The sequence below is a fragment of the Diceros bicornis genome, chromosome 15, assembly GCF_020826845.1.
Source record: "Diceros bicornis minor isolate mBicDic1 chromosome 15, mDicBic1.mat.cur, whole genome shotgun sequence".
Lineage (NCBI taxonomy): Eukaryota > Metazoa > Chordata > Mammalia > Perissodactyla > Rhinocerotidae > Diceros > Diceros bicornis.
In genome coordinates, this window is record NC_080754.1 from 23,857,130 (window position 1) to 23,883,933 (window position 26,804).

General features: G+C 38.6%; 1 protein-coding gene across 1 annotated transcript in view; it reads right to left on the reverse strand.

Annotated features, from left to right (window-relative positions):
• Positions 1-26,804, reverse strand: part of HSPBAP1 (HSPB1 associated protein 1) — a 54,082-nt gene that overhangs the window by 14,886 nt on the left and 12,392 nt on the right. The window contains exons 2-3 of the mRNA XM_058555922.1: positions 26,450-26,635; positions 17,573-17,754 (exon numbers count right to left, since the gene is read on the reverse strand). Coding sequence (XP_058411905.1) covers positions 17,573-17,754; positions 26,450-26,635 — 368 coding nt within the window. The remainder of the gene's footprint in view (positions 1-17,572; positions 17,755-26,449; positions 26,636-26,804) is intronic.

Genomic DNA, 26,804 nt, shown 5'->3' on the forward strand with positions numbered 1-26,804 from the left:
AAAATATCTGAATTATTTCACTAATAGTAGTTATTCAACATATATTTACTGACTGCCTACAACATGCCAGGCAATGTTCTAGAAGCTTGTGATGAATCAATGAACAAAACAGACAAAAATGCCCACCCAGATGAAGCTGATATTTTAGAGGGTGGAGACAGACAATAAATTATAGCCATAATTATGCAGCTTTCTAGGGGAAGAGTATTTCAGGCAGCAGGAACAGTGACTGTAATGAAAGTAGAAATATTTCCAATATCTCTGAAGTTCAACTCAGGAAGCCAGAAAGCCATCTTTCCTCTAAGCAGAGCAAACATTTCGCAACATAAGTAATATATTAACTTTTTGCACTTCAATGATCACGTAAAAGAAGCCTTTTCCTAGGTTAGTACAGTTTAAAACTATAGATGCCAGTCTTAGTTCATACCTGCTAAATCAGAGTCTCCAGGTGGGGGCAGCACAGCACATCTTTTGAAAAGCATATCTATTGAAGACTTTTGCTATACCACCGAAAGTCATGAACTCCTAAGGGTAATGAACCTTAAAACAGAGACCAGCACAGAGCTCTGGACTTGGCTCTCCTTACGCTCGGTTCTGTGGATTGAGCATACCCAAGTCAACAACTGACCCATAACTACCATCTGGTCCAGTAGTTCTCAAACCAGGCTCCCTGGCACCCCCTCAGAGGCCTGGGAGGAGCAGCAAAGCCTCTGCCTTTCAACAAACAGCTCTGCTCTACTTTATTTAGGTTTGAAGAAAGGGTGCTCCTGCTTTTAAATAAAAGTTGGAAAACTACAACCATAGTTTGACATAAACTGAAATCCATGGAATTAAAAATATGTATAAGCTAGAAAAGAAAAAGAACATACTAGTGAACCAGACATAAAGGTTTTGTTTTATTCATTTTTTTAATCATGAATTTTTCCTATTGAGTTTTAAAAAATAAAACAAAAAAACTTCTATCTGTAGAACATGGTCTTAAATCTAGACACTTCTTTTATCAGTATCTTCAATCTATATTTTCTGTTTTTAGAGGCAAACCATTAACAGCTGTATTCAAAGAGAAAAAGGATTTTGGAGAGACATTTAATGGATGGTTTTGAGGAAGCCTAGAAAAAGCATTTTCATTTTTGTTTTGAGTGATGAAAACAGCGGAATATGTGCATGTAACCAATGTCTGTTAATGGGAGGGGAGTTTTTGCAAGGTCAGTGCTACTGTAAATGCGTACAGCTCACACACAGCAGCTCCCGGGGATGGCAAAAATCACGTCCCCTCTGGATACAGCCCATAAGCTCCACGCAGCGGGCTTACCTCTGTATTCCCCATGTCTAACACAGTGTCTGGTGCAGGAGAAGTGCTAACAACACTGGCTGTTTGGGAGGGAAAGTAGAATCTGTTGGCTTATTATGGATAAATGGTTCAGGTCAAGAACATTTTTGAGCATCTCCCGCACACCTGGTATGACGCTGGGTGTTTGGAATACAAACGTTAATACAACACAAGCTCCCACTTCAAATCTAATAATGGGAAACAGTCCCATAAATGGCCTCTTTCAATATAGTGCGGCAAGTGCCCTGGCAGAAGTGAGCAGAGGTCGCTCTCAGATCACAGAAGAAGGGCTCGAGGGCCAAGCAGGGAACTTAGGAAAGGCTTCCAATTAACCCGGTCCTGTGAACAATTCACCAACCCTCAGTCTGGAACTTAACTACAGGCAGCTGAAAGATCTGCAGTATATAAATAAAAAAACAGGGCTTTGCCTTAGCTAAAAAGAGGCTGGTGTAAGTGGTTCTTAATCTTTTTATAGATACACCCCTCTCCTGAGGAAACTGCACACACACATAAAATTTCATACATACTTTGAGCGAGTTGATGGACTGACCCCAGGTAAGAGACTCTGTTCTAGAGCACAGCTTCAGAAAGAGTCAGAGAGAGGCCAGCCCGGTGGCGCAAGTGGTTAAGTTCACGCGCTCCGCTGCGGCGGCCCAGGGTTCGCAGGTTCGGATCCTGGGCGCGCACCGACGCACTGCTTGGCAAGCCATGCTGTGGTGGTGTCCCATATAAAGTGGAGGAAGACAGGCACGGACATTAGCCCAGGGACAGTCTTCCTCAGCAAAAAAAAAAGAAGAGAATTGGCAGATGTTACCACAGGGCTGATCGCACAAAAAAAAAAAAAGAAAGAGTCAGAGAACAAAGAATTTTCTACAGGTTGGGGGGTGACCATGAGAAACTAAAGAGAGGCTTCCCTGACCTCTTATCTAACACAGTAATGTAAAAAAGAAAATTATTTTGGAATGATTGGATCAGGGTGACCTAAACTACCTAAAATTCAGTTGTAAATTGGCTGGGAAAACCCAACGGTGAAGGGTTTGTTGAGGAGGGGCAGAGCGAGAGTGAGTCAAAGTAAAATTGTCAGAAAATACAGCATTTAGTGTACCTATTTTGTGTTTCTTTCCCTCAGGTCTTGAGAATTGGGACTTTCTTGCCAATTGAGTTCACCTACTTATGGGCAGTCAACCATATGAAATCAACGCAGGCCCAGGAGAATCTGTCTTGAGTCTTGCTAGAAACAAGTGACCTGTTAGGCCACTATATCAGTGACACCAATAACAGGTGATTGGTGGGGTGATCCATCCTGGGTCCATTCTCACATCCACTTCAAGAGCTGGAAAAGTCTTTACATACCATCTATAGCCAGAAAATTCTATTCTACACCACCCCTGAAAAGACCAATCAAGTGTCCGGCTGATGGCTCACTACAAAACCACTATTTGCCTTCTTATAACTTCCAGAAGGTCCTAGATTTGCTTTCTAGAGACAACAAATTTATCTTCTCTTCTGCCAAAAGTTGCTGTCTTTAAATTATCTGAAAAACTGCCTTCTCCTTCATCTTTTTTTCTTTATACCTAGGATCAGTAGCATTAATTCTCCTTTCAGCTGCCCTCCTCTCACAATGCTTACTTTGTCAACAGCCCTCTTAAAGCCTGGCTCCCAAACCAAACCTCAGGCCCAGCCTACGTGGTACCTTGGATATTCGATGGCAACATTCCATGACCTGGACATTATACAGTAATGCACTGTCAGTGCTGTTTTTTTTTTTTTCCTAAGCAACTGAGTTATACCAGGGCTTATCTTGGGCTTGCCTGCCTTTTTCTTATGAACTGTTGCCTAGCCATATCTCTTCAGCATTGACTTAATAGATTTTAGGAAACAGCCCTGGGACTCTACATTTATTCCTTGTAAACTGAATCTTGTTAGTTTCTGCCTGATGTTTTACAATGTTGATTGTACATCAACCTCTATACATGACTCCCAAACTTCATCTCCAGTCTTATTTCTCCTATTCATGACTAAACCTATATCTTCAACTGCTAACAAGTTATCACTACCTGGTTACTGAAACCCTACAGTGGGCCAGGCTCTGACCCTACATTTATATGTATCATCCCATTTAATACTTATGAAATTAAAGGTAGTTATGCCCATTTTACACACATGGAAACTAAGGGATAGTATTGTCCTTTTGACAGTACTGTAAAAAAACATGGAGACAATTTTTGGCTGTCACAATAAATGGGAGGGAGTGCTACACGTATTTGGTGGATGAAGCCCAGGGATGCAGCTTAACACAACAAAGGTCCTGTATCTTGCACAAGTTTCATAATGCTGAAAAATGTGATCTTAATTACCTGAGACTAGAACTTATTCTATTTCACATATCATCAAAGCATTTGTACTTATATATAGATAAATATACTTACTTAGCCTCATTTCAAAGTGTTAAATATAAAACGTTGGAAATATTCTATGGAATTTCATCTTAATTCTTTTAAATCAAACTTTCTCCATTTAAAGGACCACAAACCTCCCTGCCTTTGCTCCTGCTGTTCCCTCTGCACGGCTGGTCTTCTCCCCACCCCTTCCCACACCCCAGTCTCTTTCAAGACCCAGTGTAAATGTCACTTCTTAGAACCCTTCCACTCCCCCTTATGCCACTCGGTCATCCTCTCTCGGTCTCCCTCTCCCAAGGAAGTCTGATTCTTTGCCTCTGACCCATTCTCCTCACAGCAGCCAAAGTGACCTTAAAATGTTAGGTCCTGTCACTCCCTTGCTTTCCATTTAAAATTAGATCCAAAGGTCCTCCATCATGGGCCTGCACGACCCCTCTCACCTCTCTGACACCTCTAACCCTTTCCATCTCATTGGCGAGGCTTCAGTCACACTGGCCTTTTTTCCCCAAAAGGCAAACTTGTCCCTTCTTCACGGCCTTTGCACATGCTATTCACTCTGCTTAGAAAGTCCTTGACCCTCCCTTCACATGGCTAGCTTCTCATATTTTAGGTGTTAGCTTCAATATCACCTCCTCAGAGAAAGCTTCCCAACTTACCCTATCTAGAGTGAGTCCCTCTCCTGTTACTCTTGATTTTGGCCCATTTTTGCTTATTTCGTAACACTTATGATGACCGGCCATTAGTTGTTAGACTCACTTGTCTGTCTTCTCCACTAGAATATGAGCTCCCTGAGGAGAGGGGACCAGGGCTGCCCGTGACACTCTAGCCTCAGCACAGTGCCTGAAAAACAGGTGCTGATAGAATGAATCCGTAACCACTCACATTTTACAGTTATTTTCTGTCTTTTGAACACTTATTCACCTTACTAACTCCAGCAACTGGCAGAGTCCACAGCACACAGCAGAACCTGAATCTAGGTTCTGCATTTATCTGTCCTGAGCTTTGGCACTTCATGTTTTTCACTGGCTGGAAGACTTATCACTGTTTTGCTTCTGGAATTTTTTTCTTGGGCAAATACAGGTCTAGTGGGTATGGTCCTGGGGTTCCTTGATCATGCTAGGCCAATGCCAAAGTCTAAACAATTCTCCTGGGCTGGCCCAGTGGCGTAGTGGTTAAGTTCGCATGTTCCATTTCGGTGGCCCAGGGTTCGCAGGTTCAGATCCTAGGTGCAGACTGATGCACTGCTCATCAACCCATGCTGTGGCAGGAGTCCCACATATAAAATAGAGGAAGATAGACACAGATGTTAGCTCAGGGCCAATCTTCCTCACACACAAAAAAAAAGATGGTAGCTAAACGATTCTCCTAACACATAGCAACTGAAGACAACCATCTGGGACAGCCTCACATAAAACTTAGCAAGCCCCCTCTGGGTCTGGAACATCGGAAGAGGAGCATCCCAGACCAGAGTGTGCATCAGAGTTGGCCCTGGTTTCTGGACTAAATGGAATGTGGTATTTCTTCAAGATGATGACATATTGGTTCTGGAGGTTGACTTAATCATGTACCTGGATTTGACTACTTCGTTACATCTTCTAGTGTAGTCATTGAGCATTTCCACATCAAAATATATGTTGTTTTATTATAAATTACTTCCTTTAAAATCCCCCCCCCTTATTTTGTGTGAGGAAGATCAGCCCTGAGCTAACATCCATGCCAATCCTCCTCTCTTTTTTCTTTTTTTTTACTGAGGAAGACCAGCCCTGAGCTAACATCTATTGCCAATCCTCTTCCTTTTTTTTTTTTCCCTTTTTCTCCCCAAAGCCCTAGTAGATAGTTGTATGTCATAGCTGCACATCCTTCTAGTTGCTGTATGTGGGACGCCACCTCAGCGTGGCCAGAGAAGCGGTGTGTCGGTGTGCACTTGGGATCCAAACCCGGGCCGCCAGTAGCGGAGTGCGTGCAGTTAACCGCTAAGCCATGGGGCCAACCCCTAAAATTCCCTTTTATATTATAGGTAAGGCATTTTAACAATTTTTAAAAACTACATGTGTAGGTAATTATATCATCTACAAACTATATTTCAGGATCATAAAGGGAATGCAAGATCCAAGAGAGTTGAGAATCACTGCTATACCACATCTACTTGAATCAACAAATACTGATAACATGCAGTATGCTAATCAAGGATGGAGACTCAAAAAAGTGTAAGTCATAAGCATCTCTGTGATCAAGAACTTTACAATCCAGTTGGAGACACCAACCTGAAATAACAACATAAACAAATAAATTATCAAAAAAATGCCAGAAGGCAGTTTCTATCACTATCATACAACTGTACAATAAATTAAGAGGTCAAGAATGGTTGAAATTTGGTTTTTGCCTTTCTCTGTCTTGATCCCTCAACAAGGAACCAATCAATGCATTAGTGCTTAATACAGAGATCTGAACGTTGTTCCTTTCCCTCTCTGCTTCAGCAAGAAGTATAGCAGATTGCCAACTTATTAACTTAACCACTAAATAAAATGATGGTCAATCATCTTACCCCAGACATCTGGCCATAAGGCCTCCTCTTGAAACTGCCGGACCTATGGCTGCCTGAGAACTGCTTCTCCCTCAGACTTCAAAAGCCTCTCTCTGCTGCTGGCAAGGGCTTTTTGGCTGTGCACTAAGGATGATGGTGCAGAGGGTAAGACTTGGAACCCTCCCTTAAACGCTGCAATTCTCCCAGTCCCTATACTCGCTGCATGCAGAGACCCTGGAATAACTCTACTTTCCTTTTAAAATGTAAATCTTGTTTCAATTTTTTCATGTCCTTCCATGAGCAGGGTGTGGCAGAAGCTGCCTTTCTCAATCCCTCATCCCCAGTTTTATCCAAGGAGATAATGTGCCCAGCTTATGACATGTCCATTTTCCAGCCTCCCCTGCTGTTAAGTGGCGCCATGAGACTAAATTCCAACCACTAAGCAGAAGTTGTTGGGTGGGACTTCTGGGAAAGTTCCTTAAAAGAGAGACAGAGAGCCAGGAGTACACTTTTGTCCTTCCTTCCTCCTTTCTGGAATACAGTTGTAACGGGTATCTTGGAATAGGAGATGGCCTTGAGGATGCTAAGAAAGGCAGGAAGAACTTGGGTTCTTTGGTATGACAAAGCCTCCATTCCAGCCCTGGCCAAACTTTCCTTACATGAGGAAAAAAATCACCCTTATGTGTTTAGTTAGGCTACTTCTCTTCTGGGTTTTCTATTATAAGCAACAAAGCCTAACTCAAACTGATTCAGGAGGTTAACCCATGGAACCCTGTCTTTCTCTTATGATCCCATTTTGTCAGACCCTTCATCCCAGGTTTGTAGCTAGGCTAGTCCTAAACCCTATATCAGAGAAATATATCCCTGAAGAAATATTCCTGTAGACACTTTGGGGTGGGAATAGGAAGAGTTCTATGGTACTGTTCTTCAAGTCTATCATAAATTTAGTAGGCTTCCCCAAGCTGGCCTGGAGAACTAACCAAGAGCAGCATTGTTTCCTCAGGAAAAAAAAATGTTATGAGTCCAAAAAATTGATATACAAATATACAAATAGATATACAAATAGAAGAAGCAACGAAAATGACTTAAAAGACAGCAGAAGAGAACCAGAGCCGGGGGCTGGCTCCGTGGCCTAGTGGTTAAGTTCGTCACACTCTGCTTCGGCAGCCCAGGTTCGATTCCCAGGCGTGGACCTACACCACTCACTGGCGGCCACGCTGTGGCAGTGACCCACATACAAGATAGAGGAAGACTGGTACAGATGTTAGCTCAGGGTGAACCTTCCTAAGCAGAAAAAAAGGGAAACAGAGCCAAAACGTCTGGATAATCAACTCTTTAATTAAAGAGTAAGACTATAGCTATTATGGAAGTACCAATATAGGGCTGAAGTAATTCAGCAATCCATTAGATACTCTAGCGGTTAGAGGAAGTTCTAGATGAAAATAACATCATATCTTACCCCAGCACTTAAAGGAGTTAACCAGGAATTCAGTCCTCTTTTTCATCCTCCCCCACCTCCAACTCCAATGGTTTCCTATCAGCCCTGAGTCCTAGCCTCCCCCCAGAATCTATCTGGGAGGTTTATCTGCAGCTTAAAGACACCTAAGAGAAATGGGATGGAAATAACACATTAGAGAGTGTTTCAGGATAAGGCCAAATGTAGCACAGCTTCTGTACAGAATGAGCATTATAAGCGAAATTCATCATTCACTCACAGTTGAAAACTGGCTGGCCAATGAAAATCAACTTTGTTTATAACACAAAAGCAGAGCAGGCACTTTATTCTCCTCTTTCCTTTGGATGGCCCTGCCTTATCATGGTGTTCTGAACATAATATACAATTTATAAATAAAGATAGTTTTATTTGATATGTACATAGAGTGATCTTATTTCCCAAATAAAAAATTAGCACACACAGGATGACAAAACATTTTTGCGCCACTTGTGAAGATAAGAGTTAGTTGGAGAGATATTGCTTGAATACCAACAGAACAGAATATTTAGAAACAATATTTTTTCCACTGCCTAGTTTACTTTTAAAATTAATTTTCTTGAGGCAAAATTTATATACAATAAAATACACCGATTTTAGAGTACAGTTCAACAAGTTCTGACAAACGTATACACCAGTGTAACCACCACCATGATCAAGATACAGAACACTTCATTACCCCAAAAAGTTCCCTCTTACTCCCGTGCTGTCGATCCTCCTGCCTCCACCCTCAGCCCCTAGCAACCACTGATCTACTTTCTGTTATCACAATATTTTGAAACTGGATTCCTTTAAGTACACATAACAGCAGTGAGGATCAGTTTTGAAAACTGCTTAATTAAAAATCTCCCCAACACTTTAAACAAAATAAGAGACTCTAAAAATCTGATTGTAATAGAAAAAATTCAAGAAAATGTATATGCTTCAACGTTCTTGATTATGCATAATATTATAAAACTATTACAAGCAGTTAAGTGATAAAATAATGTCAGCAACAGTACTGAACGCTAACAGCGCATTTTATACTCTTCTATTTTAAGGCTTGGTTTCGCATTCGACTTCCAAGTCCCATGGGAGTCCCCACGCCACTCAGGCTGGCATCTCCAGTACCTAACAGTGAGCACAACAAATGCTGACAAATTGCTGACTTACTGACCTAGGTAACTAGTCTATTTTTATCCTGAGGAGCTCCTAAACCTGTTTCAATTAACAAGTTAAATAACTGTTACTGAATCAAACACGATTTAAAAATTGCTGTACAAATCATGAAATCTTCCATAATTTTACAGTTTTAACCAAAGAACTGAAGCAAAACTGGTAAGATGCTTATAATACTGAATGGTGGCTTTTTTTAGCCTACCATGTAAACCAATCACCAAAAAATCATTCATTCTTAAGTTGTTTAGCTCTATAAGATGGTGTATTTTGAGTTGGGGCATTCTCAGAGACTAGATTTGGCATGAGTTAGTGTAAGCTCTAGGCTCTGAGAATGCCAACTCAAAACTGCTTATTCTTTTACCTATATACCATGCTGTTTGGGCGACTTGAGGTCATGGTTGATTTGAGTCTGTCTCTCACATTAAAAGTTGTCTCATTCTATTTATTCTCCAGGCCTAGATCATAAATATAGGAAAACTGATTACACATAATTCCATAACGAACTTACATCTGAATAAAAAAGCCTAATATTGGTCAAAAACAACAAAAATGGAACTTTAAAACAATATAATTAACTATAATGACTATGTAAAACTTATAAAGGATAAATACTTCAATTTAAATTTCAAACAGCCCCTTCGACGGACATTTAAATGAGCCAAGTACTTAAGGCTCTTTTTTCCTCAGGAAAATTACCTTCGGTAACATAACCAGAAAAGAAGAAGTTAACTCTACTCACAGACAGGCTTGGATAAACACCCAAATTCTTACATTCCAGTTTGCCCCATCATCACCACTAGCCATCAAACTCCTTTAATCGTAACTAAATCACCTGGCTCAATTTCAACATACTCTCATAACTATGTTACAAAGTCCAAGACAGGTTAGAACTAATCTTCCATGTATTGCACTTTGGGATTCTGTGTCCTGGTGTCTTAACAAGACTCCTGACTCTCAGCAGCCAGTCTGAATCACAACATAAAATGGAATCTACCTGGGAAACATTCTTGGGGCAAAATTCCTTTTGCTATATGTTGATTCTTAATAGCTTCAACGATGATGATACTTACTGATAATTATAAAAGGTAACACCTGTCATTCTTACCTAGTGAGTCAGAGATAAATTTTATGTGGGACTGTCACAAATTCCCTACGGTGCTTAGGAAGTAGAGCACAAAATGTTCCAAGTAAATGTTTTACTTAGATCAGTCAATGATTCGATGTATAACTAAAAAATAATGACACTGATTTCATTTGCTATACATGAAAGTCAGTTAAGCATCAGAATCATAATTTTTGGCCACCTTTAAGGCAACAGGATATTTTCCAATCATATCAGTATATTTACCAGTGTATTTATCAGTATATATAACAGTTTTATTTATTTATTTATTTATTTATTTTTTGTGAGGAAGATCAGCCCTCAGCTAACATCTATTGCCAATCCTCCTCCTTTTTTTTTTCCCCCAAAGCCCCAGCAGATAGTTGTATGTCATAGTCGCACATCCTTATAGTTGCTGTATGTGGGACACGACCTCAGCATGGCCAGAGAAGCGGTGCGTTGGTGCGCGCCCGGGATCCGAACCCGGGTCGCCAGCAGCAGAGCGCGCGCACTTAACTGCTAAGCCACAGGGCCGGCCCTATTTATCAGTATATATAAATATTGCATATTTACCAGCAGATGAATTTAATTTGTGGAAGGAAAGATTTAATAGATGGAATCTTTAAGCAGAGGCTGTACGTAAAAACATAAAACTAATAGAAGGCTAATGAGAGCTAAAGGCGGCTAATGAGAGCTAAGAATTTCTTATCAAGATTGACAAAAGCCACAACTGATTAACTAGAAGCCACAGAAAATTTGACAAGGGTAAAGCTAGGGGTTTAAGTTAACTTATGGAAATATCAATAACTTCAATATTTCTAAGACCAAAGAAATATCAAAACAAGAAATGTAAGAGACTGACGTCAGCATCATGGTAGAGTGAGCTCTTCCCTTAGTCTCTCCCCCCAAGATACAATGAAAAGGACATTCATTAACCAACAGAGGACATCTACACAACACAACAGATGTCTAAGAGATCCAGGCAGCCAGACGTCTGCCCCAGGGAGGCAGTGGAAGGAGGGAAGCGGATCTCCTTTCCCTCCCTAGCAGCAGCCATCTAAGGTGCCGGACCTCTACTCAGGCAAGGGAAACAAAAGAAAAAATAAACAAATGGGACTACATCAGACTAAAAAGCTTCTGCAAGGCAACGGAAACCAGGAACAAAACGAAAAGACAACCCACCAATTGGGAGAAAATATTTGCAAATCATACAGCCGACAAGGGGTTAATCTCCAAAATATATAACGAACTCATACAACTCAGCAACAAAAAAACAAATGACCCGATCAAAAAACCGGTAAAGGATCAGAACAGACATTTTTCCAAAGAAGATATACAGATGGCCAACAGGCACATGAAAAGATGTTCAAAATCAATAATTACTAGGGAAATGCAAATCAAAACCACAATGAGATATGACCTCACACCCATCAGAATGGCTATAATTACCAAGACAAAAAATAACAAATGTTGGAGAGGGTGTGGAGAAAAGGGAACCCTCACTCACTGCTGGCAGGAATGCAAACTGGTGCAGCCTCTATGGAAAACAGTATGGAGAGTTCTCAAAAAATTAAAAATATGGGGCCGCTCGGTGGCGCAAGTGGTTAAGTGTGCGCGCTCCGTTGCGGCGGCCCAGGGTTCACAAGTTCAGATCCTGGGCTTGCACCAACGCACCGCTTGTTAAGCCATGCTGTGGCAGCATCCCACAGAAAGTAGAGGAAGATGGGCATGGATGTTAGGCCAGGGCCAGTCTTCCTCAAGAAAAAAGGGGAGGATTGGCATCGGATGTTAGCTCAGGGCTAGTCCTCCTCACAAAAAAAAAAAAAATTAAAAATATAAATACCATATGACCCAGCTATCCCACTACTGGGTATTTATCCAAAGAACATGAAATCAACAATTCAAAGAGACTTATGCACTACTATCTTCAATGCAGCATTATTCACAATAGCCAAGATGTGGAAGCAACCCAAGCATCCATCAATTGATGAATGGATAAAGATGTAGTATATATACATATATACATATACAATGGAATATTAGTCATAAAAAAGACAAAATTGTCCCATTTCAACAACACGGATGGACTTTAAGGGTATTATGTTAAGTAAAACAAGCCAGACAGAGAAAGACAAACACCGCATGATTTCACTCATATGTGGAAGGTAAACAAACACATGGACAAAGAGAACAGATTAGTGGTTACCAGAGGGGAAGGGGGTTGGCAGGTGGGCATAAAGGGTAAAGGGGCACATATATGGTGACTGACAAATAATAATGTACAACTGAAACTGCACAATGTTATAAACTATTACAACCTCAATAAGATAAAAGAAATGGTGTAAGACTAGGAAAAAAATACACTTATGTAATCATTCTAATACCTATTATGTATTCAAGCACTAGGTTAGCAGTTTGGGGGAATAAAAAATTATAAAACACAGTCCCTGTCCCCAAAGAGCTTACAATATTGTTAGAGGAACAAGACAAAAGCACTCTATGTCATGTACCATTTAAATAACAATGCAAATAAAACACATAGGAATGAAGGCAAGGAAGGGATGGACGTGAGTACAAGTGGTTGAGAAGGCTTCATAGCCAAGGCTGAATCTCAGATGGGCCCTAAGAAGCAGAATTTTAATAGGCAGAAATTGAGAAGAACACGAGCAAAGGCCAGAAGATGAGAGAGAACACGGTGGTCCAGCACTTGGTGAGGAGACTAGACAGGGACTTATGCAGAGGAGACAGGTCATGTCAGTCATATCGGAGAGAGTCTTAAATGCTATCCTTTACAATTTTAAGTCATGAAATGTTTGTGAACATGATTAACATATTTCAATATTTAATCCAGAGCATGACTTGAAATGTGTTTTCATAAGAAATTGTTTTAGAATTAATTAGAGGAGTCAGAACTGGAGGAATAGAGTAATTTCAGAAGTGATGCTGCAGACCACATGTTCTCAAGCAGTCCATAGACCCCTTGGGGGTCCCTGAGACACTTTCAGGGGATCTGTGAGGTTGAAATTATTTTATTAATACTACTAAGATGTTATTTGCCTATTTCACTGTGTTGACATTTGCATTGAAGGCACAAAAACAGTGATGAATAAAACTGCTGGTGTCAAGACAGTGGAACCAAAGTGTACTAGTAGCACTGTATTCTTCTGTATCCTTTTTTTAAAAAAAAAAACAACTTTGTTGAGGCATTATTTATGTACAATAAACAGCATATATTTAAAGTGTACAATCTGATGAATTTTTACATACATATACACCTGAGAAACGGTTGCTACAATCAAGATGACAAACATTTTGATCACGTCCAAAAATCTCCCCACGACCCTTTGTAACCCATCTCTCTCTAACCTCTCATTCTCAGACAACTACTGGTCTATTTTCTATCACTATAAATTTGTTTGCAAATTCTACAATTTTATATAAATGGAATCATACAGTAAGTACTCCTCTTTCATGCTAACGCTAACCAAAGGTAAACTAAACAAAGCAGACTTCAGACAGTGTAGACATGAGAACAAGGAAGAACCCAAGAGGGAGAGGATCATTTCATCATGATAAAAGATCAATCCACTAAGAGGGCATAATTACCCTAAATGTGTATGAACCTAATAACAGTTTCAAAATACATGAAACAAAAACTGACCAACCTAAACTGAAAAAGAAACAAATATACAATCATAGTTGGGAAATTTCAATAGCTCTCTCTACATAATCAGTTGAACAAGTGTACAGAGAATCAGTAAGGATACAGGAGACTTGAACAATCCATTTGACTTAATTGACATTTATAAAACACAACAGCAGCAGAATACACCTTATTTTCAAGTGTCCTTGGAACATCTATCAAGATTGACTATATTCTGGGCCATAAAACAATAATTTTAAAAGGACTGAAATCATACAAAGTATGTTCTCTGACCGCAATGGAATTAAATTAGAAATCGAACAAAAAGGTAGCTGGAAAATCCCCAAATATTTGGAAACTAAACATTACACTTCTAAACAACCCATAAGTCAAAGAATAAATCACAAGGGAAATTAGAAAATATTCTAATAGAAGGAAAATGATTTTTGGAAACTTCTATCTTGAAACATATGAGCCTGAAAGCTTCCTGTTACTTAAAAGACTTTTCTGATGAGAATGGTAATATCAACAAATGTCACTTTTTTTTTATAATGAAGCATACAGAATTTGTCAACATTTAAAAGATCTTTGTAACTCTGTAAACCAATATTTTCCAAATGGCCAATGAAGGCATTATAAAGATCTATTTCATGCAAGATAGACCAATGGATTTTATTGTAAGAGTACAAAGAATTCATCAATTATGGGTTCAGATTCTGTACTCCAACAAACGAACCTTTAAGAACTACCCTTTGTCAAGTTTGGTGGAGTATAAAAAAAATCCACAATTATCTAAAAAGGCTGCTAAAATACTCCTCTCTTCCAGCTGCATATGTCTGTGAGGCAAGATATTCTTCATATACTTCAAATAAACCAACAAACAGCAACAGATCAAATGAAGAAGCAGACAGAAGAATCTAGCAGTCTTCTATTAAGCCAGACATTAAAGAGACTTATGAAAATGTAAAAGAACACCACTCCTCTAATAACATTTTTAAAAATTTTGAATATAGTTATTTTCATTTGTGAATATATTGAGTTTATTTTAAGTGAATTAATAAATATTTTTAAAATTTATCAGTTTTCATGTGTACCTACCCACCATTTTATGACAGATGGAAGAAAGCTTGAAACAATAAGTAATAAGACTTAGTGACTGAATGAAGTACAGTGTAAAAGTAAAACAACAATAACTTAGGTACCTGGGATGTAAGAAGACTTAGTGCTCAGAAAACTCTGAGATAAAAAATGACATCTTGGGCCCAGCCCCGTGGCTTAGCGGTTAAGTGCGCGTGCTCCGCTACTGGCGGCCTGGGGTTCCGATCCCGGGCGTGCACCGACGCACTGCTTCTCTGGCCGTGCTGAGGCCGCGTCCCACATACAGCAACTGGAAGGATATGCAACTATGACGTACAACTATCTACTGGGGCTTTGGGGGAAAAAGAGGAGGAGGATTGGCAATAGATGTTAGCACAGAGCCGGTCTGCCTCAGCAAAAAGAGGAGGATTAGCACGGATGTTAGCTCAGGGCTGATCTTCCTCACAAAAAAAAAAAAAATGACATCTTAATGGACTTGGTTGTTCATGGCAGATTTGCCTTTTCCAATTCAGAAAATTCATCACCATAATGTGAGCTGACAGAAAACTCATTCAACTAAAAATATCAGATTTTATAAGGGCTCAATTAGAATTCCAGCACATTACCAAAAGGCTGCCTATTATATCCACACTTAATGGACAGGACGCATGTCTGCCCAGTGCTGTCATGCCCGGGCTGAAACAGAACAATGATGGGGTCAGATTAGAGATTCATCCAAGGCAGAGTGGGCCCAGACTCAGCACAGATGGAAGTCCTTAAATCCTGACTATAGAGTCCCCACAGAACTGAAGGTATCGGACCCCCAGCAGGCACACAGTGCGGTAGGTAAAGCCTGGGGGGCAGATTGCTTGGGTTACTTCTTTCTTAGTTGTATAATTTCAGAAAAGGTTTACTTAACCTCTTTATGCCTCATTTTACTTAAAACAGGGATAACTATTAAATCATAGGGTAGAGGTGAGGATTATAAATGCAAAGCACTTAGAAAAACACCAAGTATAAGTACTTGATAAATATTACTATTATACAATGCTTTACTGGAAACACGGAGCAAAAAAGAACTAGTCTAATCTACAGGGGGTGGTTAAAAGAAATGTAATGAAATACTCTAAACGTTAACCTTGATATCTAGAAGTTCCATGGTTAAAGATCCATAAAGTGATCACAAATAAGGTTATAAGAAAAAAAAATTACCTCAAAATTATCATTTAAAAATGAGTAAATAGTAGATTTGGTATAGACTTTGGATTCAGAAAGCAACTACTGAATGTTTTCAAAACCGATACATTTCTTTTATGGTTATGATAATGAAAACATATTCTCAACTAACAACTATGGGGCAAGTGATATATTTTTCCTTTTCTTATAAAAAGCAAAATTTAAGTAAACATTTAAAAATTGAATAAAGGAAAGCTACAAAGTATTGATAGTTATATTATAATAACTACGTAAACATCAGTGTCTACACCTTGACTCAAAGTGAAAAAGACAAATACAGTACAGGCTGAATGCAAAAGCACTCAGGAGTCCAACGACTAGCAGCCTATGTGAGAGGAAAGTCCGGAGAGGGGCGGGTGGTGACCGGCCAGAGGAGAGGAGTGGGGGTGAACAGCCTGCACTGATGATGAAATACTTCTCTCCACAAAGGATCTGTTGTTTGCGCCCTCTATTCCGACTCCTAGCGACCCTGTGTACAGCAGAGTGGAATCCTGCGCCATCCTCTCATCTCCCAGCACTCTATCAGACAATGCTCTGCTGTATTCACAGGGTTTTCATGGCCAGTTTTTTCGCAAGTGGGTGGGCAGGTCCTTCTTCCTAGTCTGTCTGGAAGCTCCCCTTAAGCCTGTCCACCACCATGGGTGACCCTGCTGGTATTTGAAATGCCGGTGGCATAGCTTTCAACATCACAGCAACACGCAGCTGCCACACTGTGACAACCAACAGATGGGTGGTGTGGTTCCTTGACTGGGAGATGAACCCGGGCCGTGGCAGTGAGAGCACTGAATCTTAACCACTAGACCACCGGGGCTGGCTCCACAAAGATTACAGGCAGGATAAAGAACTCTGGAGCCTTAACTTGACTGTGGACAAGCCAGAGTCACCCAAACAGCTTCCTGGGACTACTCTCATTCCTGCCTCATGCCTAAGACTCAGGGAGTTTGCAAAATCACCCCACAAAATAAACTGACAGTTTGAGGAAGAAAACATTTAAAAGAAAAGAAGATATAGTAGTCTGCAAACTCTGCTGTCAGTTATGTCAACACATAGCAAAGAACTTCCACGTTCTTACTGCTGCAAGCACTCCCATCCTTCTGCAGGACTTCTACAATCAAAGACGGGGAGCCCAGCACTCGGGCTCAGGCCTTAAATCTGTACTAAACCCCCAGAGCAAGGAGGGACGGCAGCAACAGCCTGGAGTGCTTCTAGGATTCTAGGAATGCTTCTCATGTAGTCAGCTGTGGACCTCCGTCTGCCTCACTGACAGAACAAGAACTTATACGTAGGTCAGGAGGAAATGAAGTTTTATATACAATCTATGCTTCTAAAGTACTTCAAACCAGCTCAGGTGCCGTTTAACCACAATGGAGAGAGTGTGTAGGAAGTCTGGTGGTAGGAAAACAGTGAGAAGGCTACTCAACTGTGTGAGCCAAACATGATACTTCTCTTGAGCAAATCTTCTGGGTTGACTGGATAAAATACTCAAGACTCACGACAACTACTTTTGAGGCAAAAAGACAGAGAAGGAAAAAGGTATTAGGGAAATTCTAATTTGTGATCTTTTCTCAAGAACAAATTATTACCATGATGAAAAGGAATATATTGACTTACCTGGAAAATATCTGTCTTGTCTTCAAACAGACTGACAAAATATTTATAGTCAGCATAAGCCCAGAATTTGGAAGGATCATAATCTCTAAATGGTCCAGAAATACTAGGCTGGTCACAGTTCCAGGTCAGAAACTCTTCAAGTGTAGCTTCCACATAACTACAGGTAGTTTCAAACTGAGGAACTGCAATGTAAGAGAACCCAACTTTAAATGTATGCTGAACACAGTTTCCAAATCTTGTTGTTTTTTTAAATAAAGATAATTTCAACCAAAAAATATTAACTTTTAACATTAAATTTTGTACTTGCTATAAAATTAGAACCATTTACAATACTCACAATACTCAGGATTAAACATAAAAGTAAAAAACACAGTTTTAACCTTAAGATTAAAGACTACTCTTACTATAACCTGATTCAGTAATCCAGTGGAATACTTCAGATTATCAATTCTCCAGGAACTTTTCAGGGGTCTGTGAGGTCTAAACTATTTTCATAATAATACTACGACATTACTTGCCTTTTTCACTCTCATTCTCTCACAAGTGTACGGTGGAATTTTCCAGAGGCCACATAACATGTGTTGATGTCACTGCTCTGACAGTTAGTGGAATATGTACTTATGTTCTTGTATTTTAAAACGCCTCAGTTTTAACTTCTCATATGGTAAATATCACTAGCTATAACCCACAATGATAAATGCTCATCGGCATGCTCGATAATTTTTATGTGTAAAAGGATCTTAAGACCAAAACGTTTGAGAACCACTTCTTCATATTAAAAAAAAAAAAAAAAAGCAACAAAAACCTACCTTCTGAAAATTTTATGACTTTATACTACACATATATCATATACAGCACCTCAGAATTATTAAGTGGACAATGACAATTTAAAGTCTGTTCATTTATTCATTAACTTATATATTTCAGAATCATTTATTAAGTACCTAATTTGCAACTGGTACTGCGCTCAGGCTTGTGAGAACATAAAAGAAATAGATCATACTCTTGAGTTTAGAATATATTGAGACAAAGATAAAGCTTTAACCAGAATAATAGAGAATTTGAGGCATGATATAATTAAATGCAAAATTTTGTGCCATAGATGCATAGGAAAAAGGGAAAGACCACCAGAGATGATGGTTGATCAGAAAAGCTTACAGAGGTTTACTGTCTGTCCACAGTGGTTTGTTACTATGAGTGTGACTCATTTACACAAAAATTACTTTTCTAAATAGTGATGAAATGAATTTTCTTTGGCAACTAGCAGAATATTTTAAATGCACATTGGAAAGTTAACATTCAAGAAATCTGATTATGATCTCCTTTGCAAAGCATGAAATCCTTTCAAGAGGGGATGTAGATCTAATGCATGTCAATCAGTTAGGTCAACACTTGACACATAGCAGATGCTCAGAAAAAGTCAGGGACTATTATTAGTACTTATTATTCATTCATATATTTACTTGGGGCCCTTTAAATGTTAGCTGAATTAGCAGCAGGAGGAGAAGGTATTCAAACTCTTCTTTCAACAGCTTTTATCTTTTCCCATTTCTGCCTGAACTGCTTAGGATTATCCCCATCATCTTTACCCCCTCCTCCCTTTTTCCTAAAACCTCAGAATGGCAGAGAAGTAAAAAGGGTGGGGGGAGTGTCAAAGAGTCATCTTAATTCATCAACTTGTCACTTGACTTTGAGAAGCAGGAAAGCTTTACTAGGGTACATTTATCTCAACAATAAAAATCTGCATATTTAATAACTATTTAAATTTGATAATTTTTGAGACACACTTAGAACAGTGCCTGGGCCACAGTAACCCATCAATATATATAAGCTCTTAATATTATCAACATCATCATCAAGAATTTACCATAATGGCATAGGAGTACATTGAGTTTTCTAACAAACAAAAACCCAAGTGGCAAGAAAGCTACATGGTGCTGGGAAACCAGTCACTTCTAAATCATTTCAGGAAGCTCCAATGTAAGCCTGAAGACAGTATACTGTCTTGTGAGTTTTCACTTCACAGAATTCAATCCAACTGATGCAAGTGAACACCGAAGCCATTACTTGAGCCACCTGCCCCTGGGTGGACGGAGCAGAACTTTTCAGTTGAGGCCAGTTTCACAGGCATGTCTGCACTGCAGCCTCATCAGGGGTCTTCGTCTTGTGTCACATCAAGTTATGTACTTTAAAAAATGAAAATCTAAAAATGCCAAAATTACATGTGAGAACTGTTACTGTCAGGGGAAAATTACAATGAATGAATGAGTGGAAATGACAGACTTTTTCATTTGCATAGTGATTTCAAATAGAATCTTTCACTCCTTTCTGGTAGTAGCAGCACCAAAGGCACTGTTTCCATTCTGTTATCACGACAATTTCCTTCTGGGTGGTGCAGTTGTTTTTCTTAGTTTATTCTATGCCATGAAGTTATTCCTTTCTAACTTTATTACTATTGTTCTTTCATTTAACAGTGAAGTAGCCCAGGCAGCTGCAACTTGCATTCCACTTACTGTTGAAGTATTAGGTAAGAAGAAGCTCAACTGAGTTCAGGATTTGGAAACAGTGTATAAATTGAGTTTGCTTTTAACTCTCACAAAAGGGAGTCCTAAAATATTTTTTGGACAGCAGGGAAACAAATATTTCTCTATTTTGTTAGACTTCATCATTTTACAAGCAAGAAACACTGCATGGTACGTGGGTTCTGAGCAGAACTTTGATCATCACTCCATTCCCTATTTACAAATGTTTAGGGTGATTTCTACAACTGCTTGCCCAATTACTGCCAGCTGGGGCACAGTGTTGCCACTGAACACATATACTGGCAAATGAATTTGATCTAAAATGGTTTCAAAGAGCTATGTGATGTCATTATATGCTTCCTAAAATAAACTAAGAGATATATTATATTCAAATATGCTAATTATTAATACTATTATTTTAAGCACTCTAGAAAAATTCTAACCAAGACCTAAAACAGAAATAAGAAATACACTCAAAAGAAAGGAAACAAAGTTATCATTGCTTATAAGATCATATGCCTGTCTTCCTAGAAAACCCATAAGAATAAACTAAAAAACTACATGCACTCATAAGAGGGTGGATAAAAAATAAACACACAAAAATAAAGGGCTTTATGTATACCAATCACAACTAGTTAGAAAAATAAAACAGGCAAAAAATATTTCCTTCATAACAGCTACAAAAAATTTATAATTGTTTATAATTCTTAAAAATTTATAGACCTATATGATAAACTCCAAATCTTTTTATTGAGAGACAAATAAATTTGATAAGTGAAGATAACATGTTCTTGTGTAGGAAGATACAGTATTATCACAAGATAGATTCTTTCCAAATTAATGCATAGAGCTTAATGAATTTTCATTTAAAATCCCAACAGGATTTATTTAATGTGAGCACACTGTTTAACCCTAAAATTCATTAGAGGAATAAAATTCGATAATATTTAAGAAAGTACTGAGAAAGAGTAATTAGGGAGGATGAGTCGTTCTTTCAAATAGTAAAATATATCCTAGTTGCTAAAATAGTTTTTAAAAAGTATTTAACTGGCCTCAAGACATAGCTCAATAGGGGGTCCAAAAAAAGATGCTGGAATATATAAGAATATAGTAAGATAATAAAGGTGTCTTCAAAGTCAGTAGGGAAAAAAGGGATTATTCAGTAAATGGTACTGAAATAAAAGGTATTGTTATTTCCAGCTTAACTATTTGGAAACAAGTCAGTGAACTTTTTTTATATACCAAAAACTGTATATATATATAAAGTTTATATATAAGTTTGGTATATACATTTTACATATATATACCAAAATAAATATAGAACGGATAAAGAATAAAATGTAAAAAAGAAATCATTAAGCTATTAGAATATTTATTTTCAGGATACAGAAGAAATTTCTAAATAAATAACATAAATAAGAATAAAAATGTTGATGAAATATAATTTAACTATATAAGAATGTGAAGCAAAATCAAAAGGCAAACAATAAATTGGGAAACACATTAGTAACAAATATAGTATTCTTACTAAAAAAGAAATTTATTTAAAAAAACCCAAAAACCTGAAAGCTCAATAAGGAATAGTCAAAGAGCAATTACTAGGAAAAAATACAAATTACTAATAAACATGAACACATGTTCAACATCACCAGCAATCAAAGAAATGTTACATAAAATCATGAGAGACCATTTCTCACCTATCATCAAGATTGTTTTTTTAAAGATAAATCTCAGTTTGGGCAAAGGAGCAGCAAAACAGGCACCCTTACACGTTCTGGAAGGAGAGTAAATGGAAACCACCTCTCTGCAAAGCACTTGGCCATAAAGACCAAAGACCTTTCATTCTTTTTTTTTTTTTTGGTGAGGAAGATTGGCCCTGAGCTAACATCTACTGCCAATCTTCCTCTTTTTGCTGAGGAAGACTGGCTCTGAGCTAACATCTGTGCCCACTTTCCTCCATTTTGTATATGGGACGCCACCACAGCACGGCTTGATGAGCAGTGCATCGGTCTGCACCCGGGATTCGAACCTGTGAACCCCAGGCCACCAAAGCGGAGCATGCGAATTTAACCACTACGCCACTGGGCCGGGCCTTTCATTCTTTCACTCAACAAATATTTGAACGTCCATCAGGTGCTCGGCGCATGATGAAACATGGCCCTGGCCCTCACAGGTGACCTCCTTGAGGGGAAGAGAGACTTTAAACAGTTACTTACTTACACAACTAACCATGTGATCATAACTTTGTTGTTACTAAGAAATACAAGGTGCTGTGAGATAACTTAACAGTTGCATGTGACTTGGGCCGTGGGGGAGGGAGATGTGGTCAGGAAAGATTTCCATGCGAAAATGACATTTGAGCTGAGACCTGAAGGAAGAAGAGGAATTAACCAGGTAGAGCTGGGGTAAGGGGAAATGAGAAGAGAGAGACGAATGGCTAGGCTGCAGATAGAAAGGCCCTGAAGTAAGAAGAAGCAACAGCACTTTCCTCTGGAAACACAAAAACTGAAAAAATGCTTGTTTGGCTGGAGCTCAGAGAGAGGGATTGAGCTGATGAAGCAAACAGAACTTTCTACACCACAACAAAAATCTTGGTCTTTGGCCTAAGCGTAATGGGAAGCCATTTAAGGGTTTTAAGCAGAGAAACAAGACAAGATTTGTTTTTTTAAAAACTGTCTCTGGTTTCAGTACGAAGAATGGCCAGGGGGTTAGGGGGTGTGCAGAGGGACTAGGGACAAGGCTACTACAATTATGGAGGTAGAGAGACCCCAACTAGAGGATGGCCACAGAGAGAGAGAAGCAGGGGCATGCTAGATATTTAGGATGTAAATCACCAAGTCACCAGACACCATTAAGCGATGAGAATGACTCACAGGTTTCTGGTGTAAGAAACTTTATAGATGTGCGGCCACTGATGATAATGTTCATACCCTTTGACCCAGTCACTCTCCTAGGAATCTATCCTAGGCAAATAATCAGAAACTTGGACAGATTTATTTTCAAAGATGTTCACTACAGTCTTATTTATAAATTTAAAACTTCTAAGCACTCTAAATAATCAAAATAGGAGAATTTTTAAATAAACTATGATATGACCATACAATTTAAAAGTCATATTTAATGTCAAGAGAAGCTGCTCAGAATATGTTATGTAAAAAAGAAGCAGGCTGTTAAAATTAATACTTTACTTTTAAAATACAAAAAGGCCTGCATGGACATATATCGAAGTGTAACTAGTGGTTATCTCTTGGTAATAGGACCAAGTGTTTTTAAATTTCCTTGGATCTTCCCATTTTTTTCAATGTTTTTTATAATGAAGAAGTCCATATTTTTATTTTTTAACTATTTCTATTTTTAAATAACATTTGTGGAGCATTTACCATGTGCTAGATACTGTTCTAAATGTTTTATACATATGAATGCATTTAATCTTGAAAGCACTTCTAAGATACAGAAAAGTTAAGTGACTTGCCCAAAGTCACACTTGTAAGCCAAAATTTGAACCCATGCAAGCTGACTCCTGAGTCAGCTCTCTTATACCACTACCCTATACTGCTTGTGGAAGTACTGCATTTATACTCAAAGAAATAATTTTAAAAAGAACAAATTATTAAGACAATCCATAGAATGGAAGAAGATATTTGCAAGTCATAGACTGATAAGGGTCTAGTATCCAGAATATATAAAGATCTCTTTTACAACTCAACAACAAAGAGACAGAAAAAAAAACAAAAAAACCCAAAACAAAAAACACCTCAGTTAGAAAATGGGCAAAGGATTTGAATAGACATTTCTCCAAACAAGATACATGAAAGGTCAATGAGCACGTGAAAAGGCGCTCAACATCATTACTCTCTAGGGAAAGGCATATCAAAACCATAATGAGATAACACTTCACACCCACTAGAATGGCCAGAATAAAAAATGAAATAAGTGTTGACAAGGATGCAGAGAAACTGGAACTCGCATACATTGGGGTGGGAATGTAAAATGGTTCAGCTACTTGCGAACCACTTGGCAGTTCCTCAAAAGGCTAAACACAGTTACCGTGTGACTCAAAAATTCCACTTCTAGGTATAAACCGAAGAGACATGAAAACATACACCCACACAAAAATTTGTACATAGAGGTTCATAGTAGCATTATTTATAATAGCCCAAAAGTGGAAATAACCCAAATATTCATCAAATGATGAATGGATAAACAAAATGTGGTATATCCAGATAGCAGAATATTATTCAGCAATAAAAAAAAAAATGAAGTACAGATACATGCTACGACATGGATGAATCTTGAAAACATGGTTTGGGAAAGAAGCCAGACACAAAAAGCCACATATCATATGATTCTATTTATATGATATGTCCAGAACAGGCAAATCTAAAAAACAGAAAGTAGATTAGTAGTTGCCAGGGGCTGGGGATAAAACGGAATACAGGGTGACTGCTTAAGGAGTACTAGACTTCCTGATGGTGTGATGAAAATGTTCTGGAACTAGACAGTGGTGATGGTTGCACAACATTGTGAATATGCGGAAACCACTGAACTGTATACTTTAAAATGGTGACTTTTATGTTATGTGAATTTTCTCTAAATTTCAAAAAAGAACAAATTATCTTTAGTAAAAACTCAGAGCAGTTTCTCACAACTGCAGAGACTTTCTACTTTCTTTTTCTTTCATGTTCAGTATTAACTTGAAAACGTCAAATTACTGTGCCTCATCCACAAAACAGGATTAATAATAGGACCATTCTAAGAGGGTTTGAAGATTAAGAGAGTTAATATGTACAAAACACTCAGAGAAGTGCTCAACACAGTAGCTCTCAATAACTGTTGGCTATTAGTGGTATTGTATTTGGAGTCTAACCAGGATGTGAAAAAAATTATAATTCTTATTTCTCTCCAAATTATTGTCTGAGAGACACTTGAATGAGTGGAAGATTTATTTGACCAAAATCAAGAAGTAAAAAGCACAAGCTGATTTTGAGGTAGCTGCTGCTGGTCTAGCATTTAATTTTAAAATACAAAAAGGTCAACATCAGAGAAAGAAGCTTGGAGAAACTGGAAGTGAAGCTGGGTAATTTTCTAGTTCCTTCTGAGTTATTAATAGATATTCATAGAGCTACTTCACAGCAATGCTTAAAACACTGAATTTCTAGACTACCAAACTTACTCATATTTATTTGTCTTTTTTTATTCATATTTAAATAGAAGTTAAACACATAAACACAAGCTAGACAATGGTTATGGACCCCTTTAGACTAGCAACAGCACTGTTTCTTTCCTTTAAATTAACTATTTTTAGAGTTAACAGTAATTGCTTTATCTAACTATAAAGCAAAAGATCAAAATGTTGCAAGTCATCGGAAGAGGGAGCCGGCAAAATCTAATGGCTTAAGATGATGGAAAAAACAGCTTTACAGATGTTTCACATTTATGCAATGCAAAAGAGGTCAGGCAGCTGATCAAGCAGAGAGATAAAATCACAACCAAGACTGAACAATAAAAATAGTGCCTGAAGCCACCAACAAAAGCACACATTCTACCTGAGCCAACAGTGGAAGGGACTATTATTTAGTATGAGTCTTTTTCAGTCACATGAGAACGTAAATAACAGCACATTAACAAATATTTATTAAGTGTCTACCACATTCAATGAACCATGATACACGAACAAATACATTTTACACAAGGCTATAAACTTCTGGCTGCTTAGTCTAAAAAAAAATCTTAACACAAACTATCCTTCTGAAACTTCCCATAAAATTTTCCTATCTGCAAATGGTCAAAAAGAGGATTCTAGGGGCGGCTCGGTAGCACAAGCGGTTAAGTGCACGTGCTCCGCTGTGGCGGCCCGGGGTTTGCCAGTTTGGATCCCGGGCGCGCACCGTCGCACCACTTGTCAAGCCATGCTGTGGCAGCATCCCATATAAAGTGGAGGAAGATGGGCACAGATGTCAGCCCAGGGCCAGTCTTCCTCAGCAAAAAGAGGAGGATTGGCAGATGTTAGCTCAGGGCTAATCTTCCTCACAAAAAAAAAGAGGATTCGAAATAAAGAATTCTCTAGGGATAAAGAAGCCACTGCTGAGAATGTGGGAATGCTACTGAAGAGGCATTATCATTATGATTACAGTCATGCGTCACTTAACCACAGGAATACGTCCTGAAAAATGCGTTGTTAGGCGATTTCGTCGTTTTGCGATCATCATAGAGTGTACCTACACAAACATAGGTGGTATAGCCTACTATACACCTAGGCTATATGGTACTAATCTTATGCGACCGCTGTCACGTGCGTGGTCCGTCACTGACCGAAACGTCGTTATGCAGCACATGACTGTACTTGTAGTCCTACCTGTATCTGTGCTTTTCAGTCCAATCCTGAATCGTATCTGCTTGCCATGAAGGACCTCTGAAAGATGATTAGCAGTCCAGTGTTGTGCTGGCCAATCAAAAACCATGTTACAGAAGACTGCAGGTTGTTGTAAAGACATTATAATTTCTTTTGCTTTCTCTGGCGTAAAAGGTTTGACACGTTCACCTAGGGAGAGAAATAAATAGAGCAACAGATAGATAACCATCAAGTTATTTCACATAATATGAAGAAAAAATAGCTAATATTATTTCTATTATGGTAAATCTTTCTGTATAACTACACTGCATTTACACTTCACTTATTATTGTTTACATAAATATTCAGCCTCAAAGAA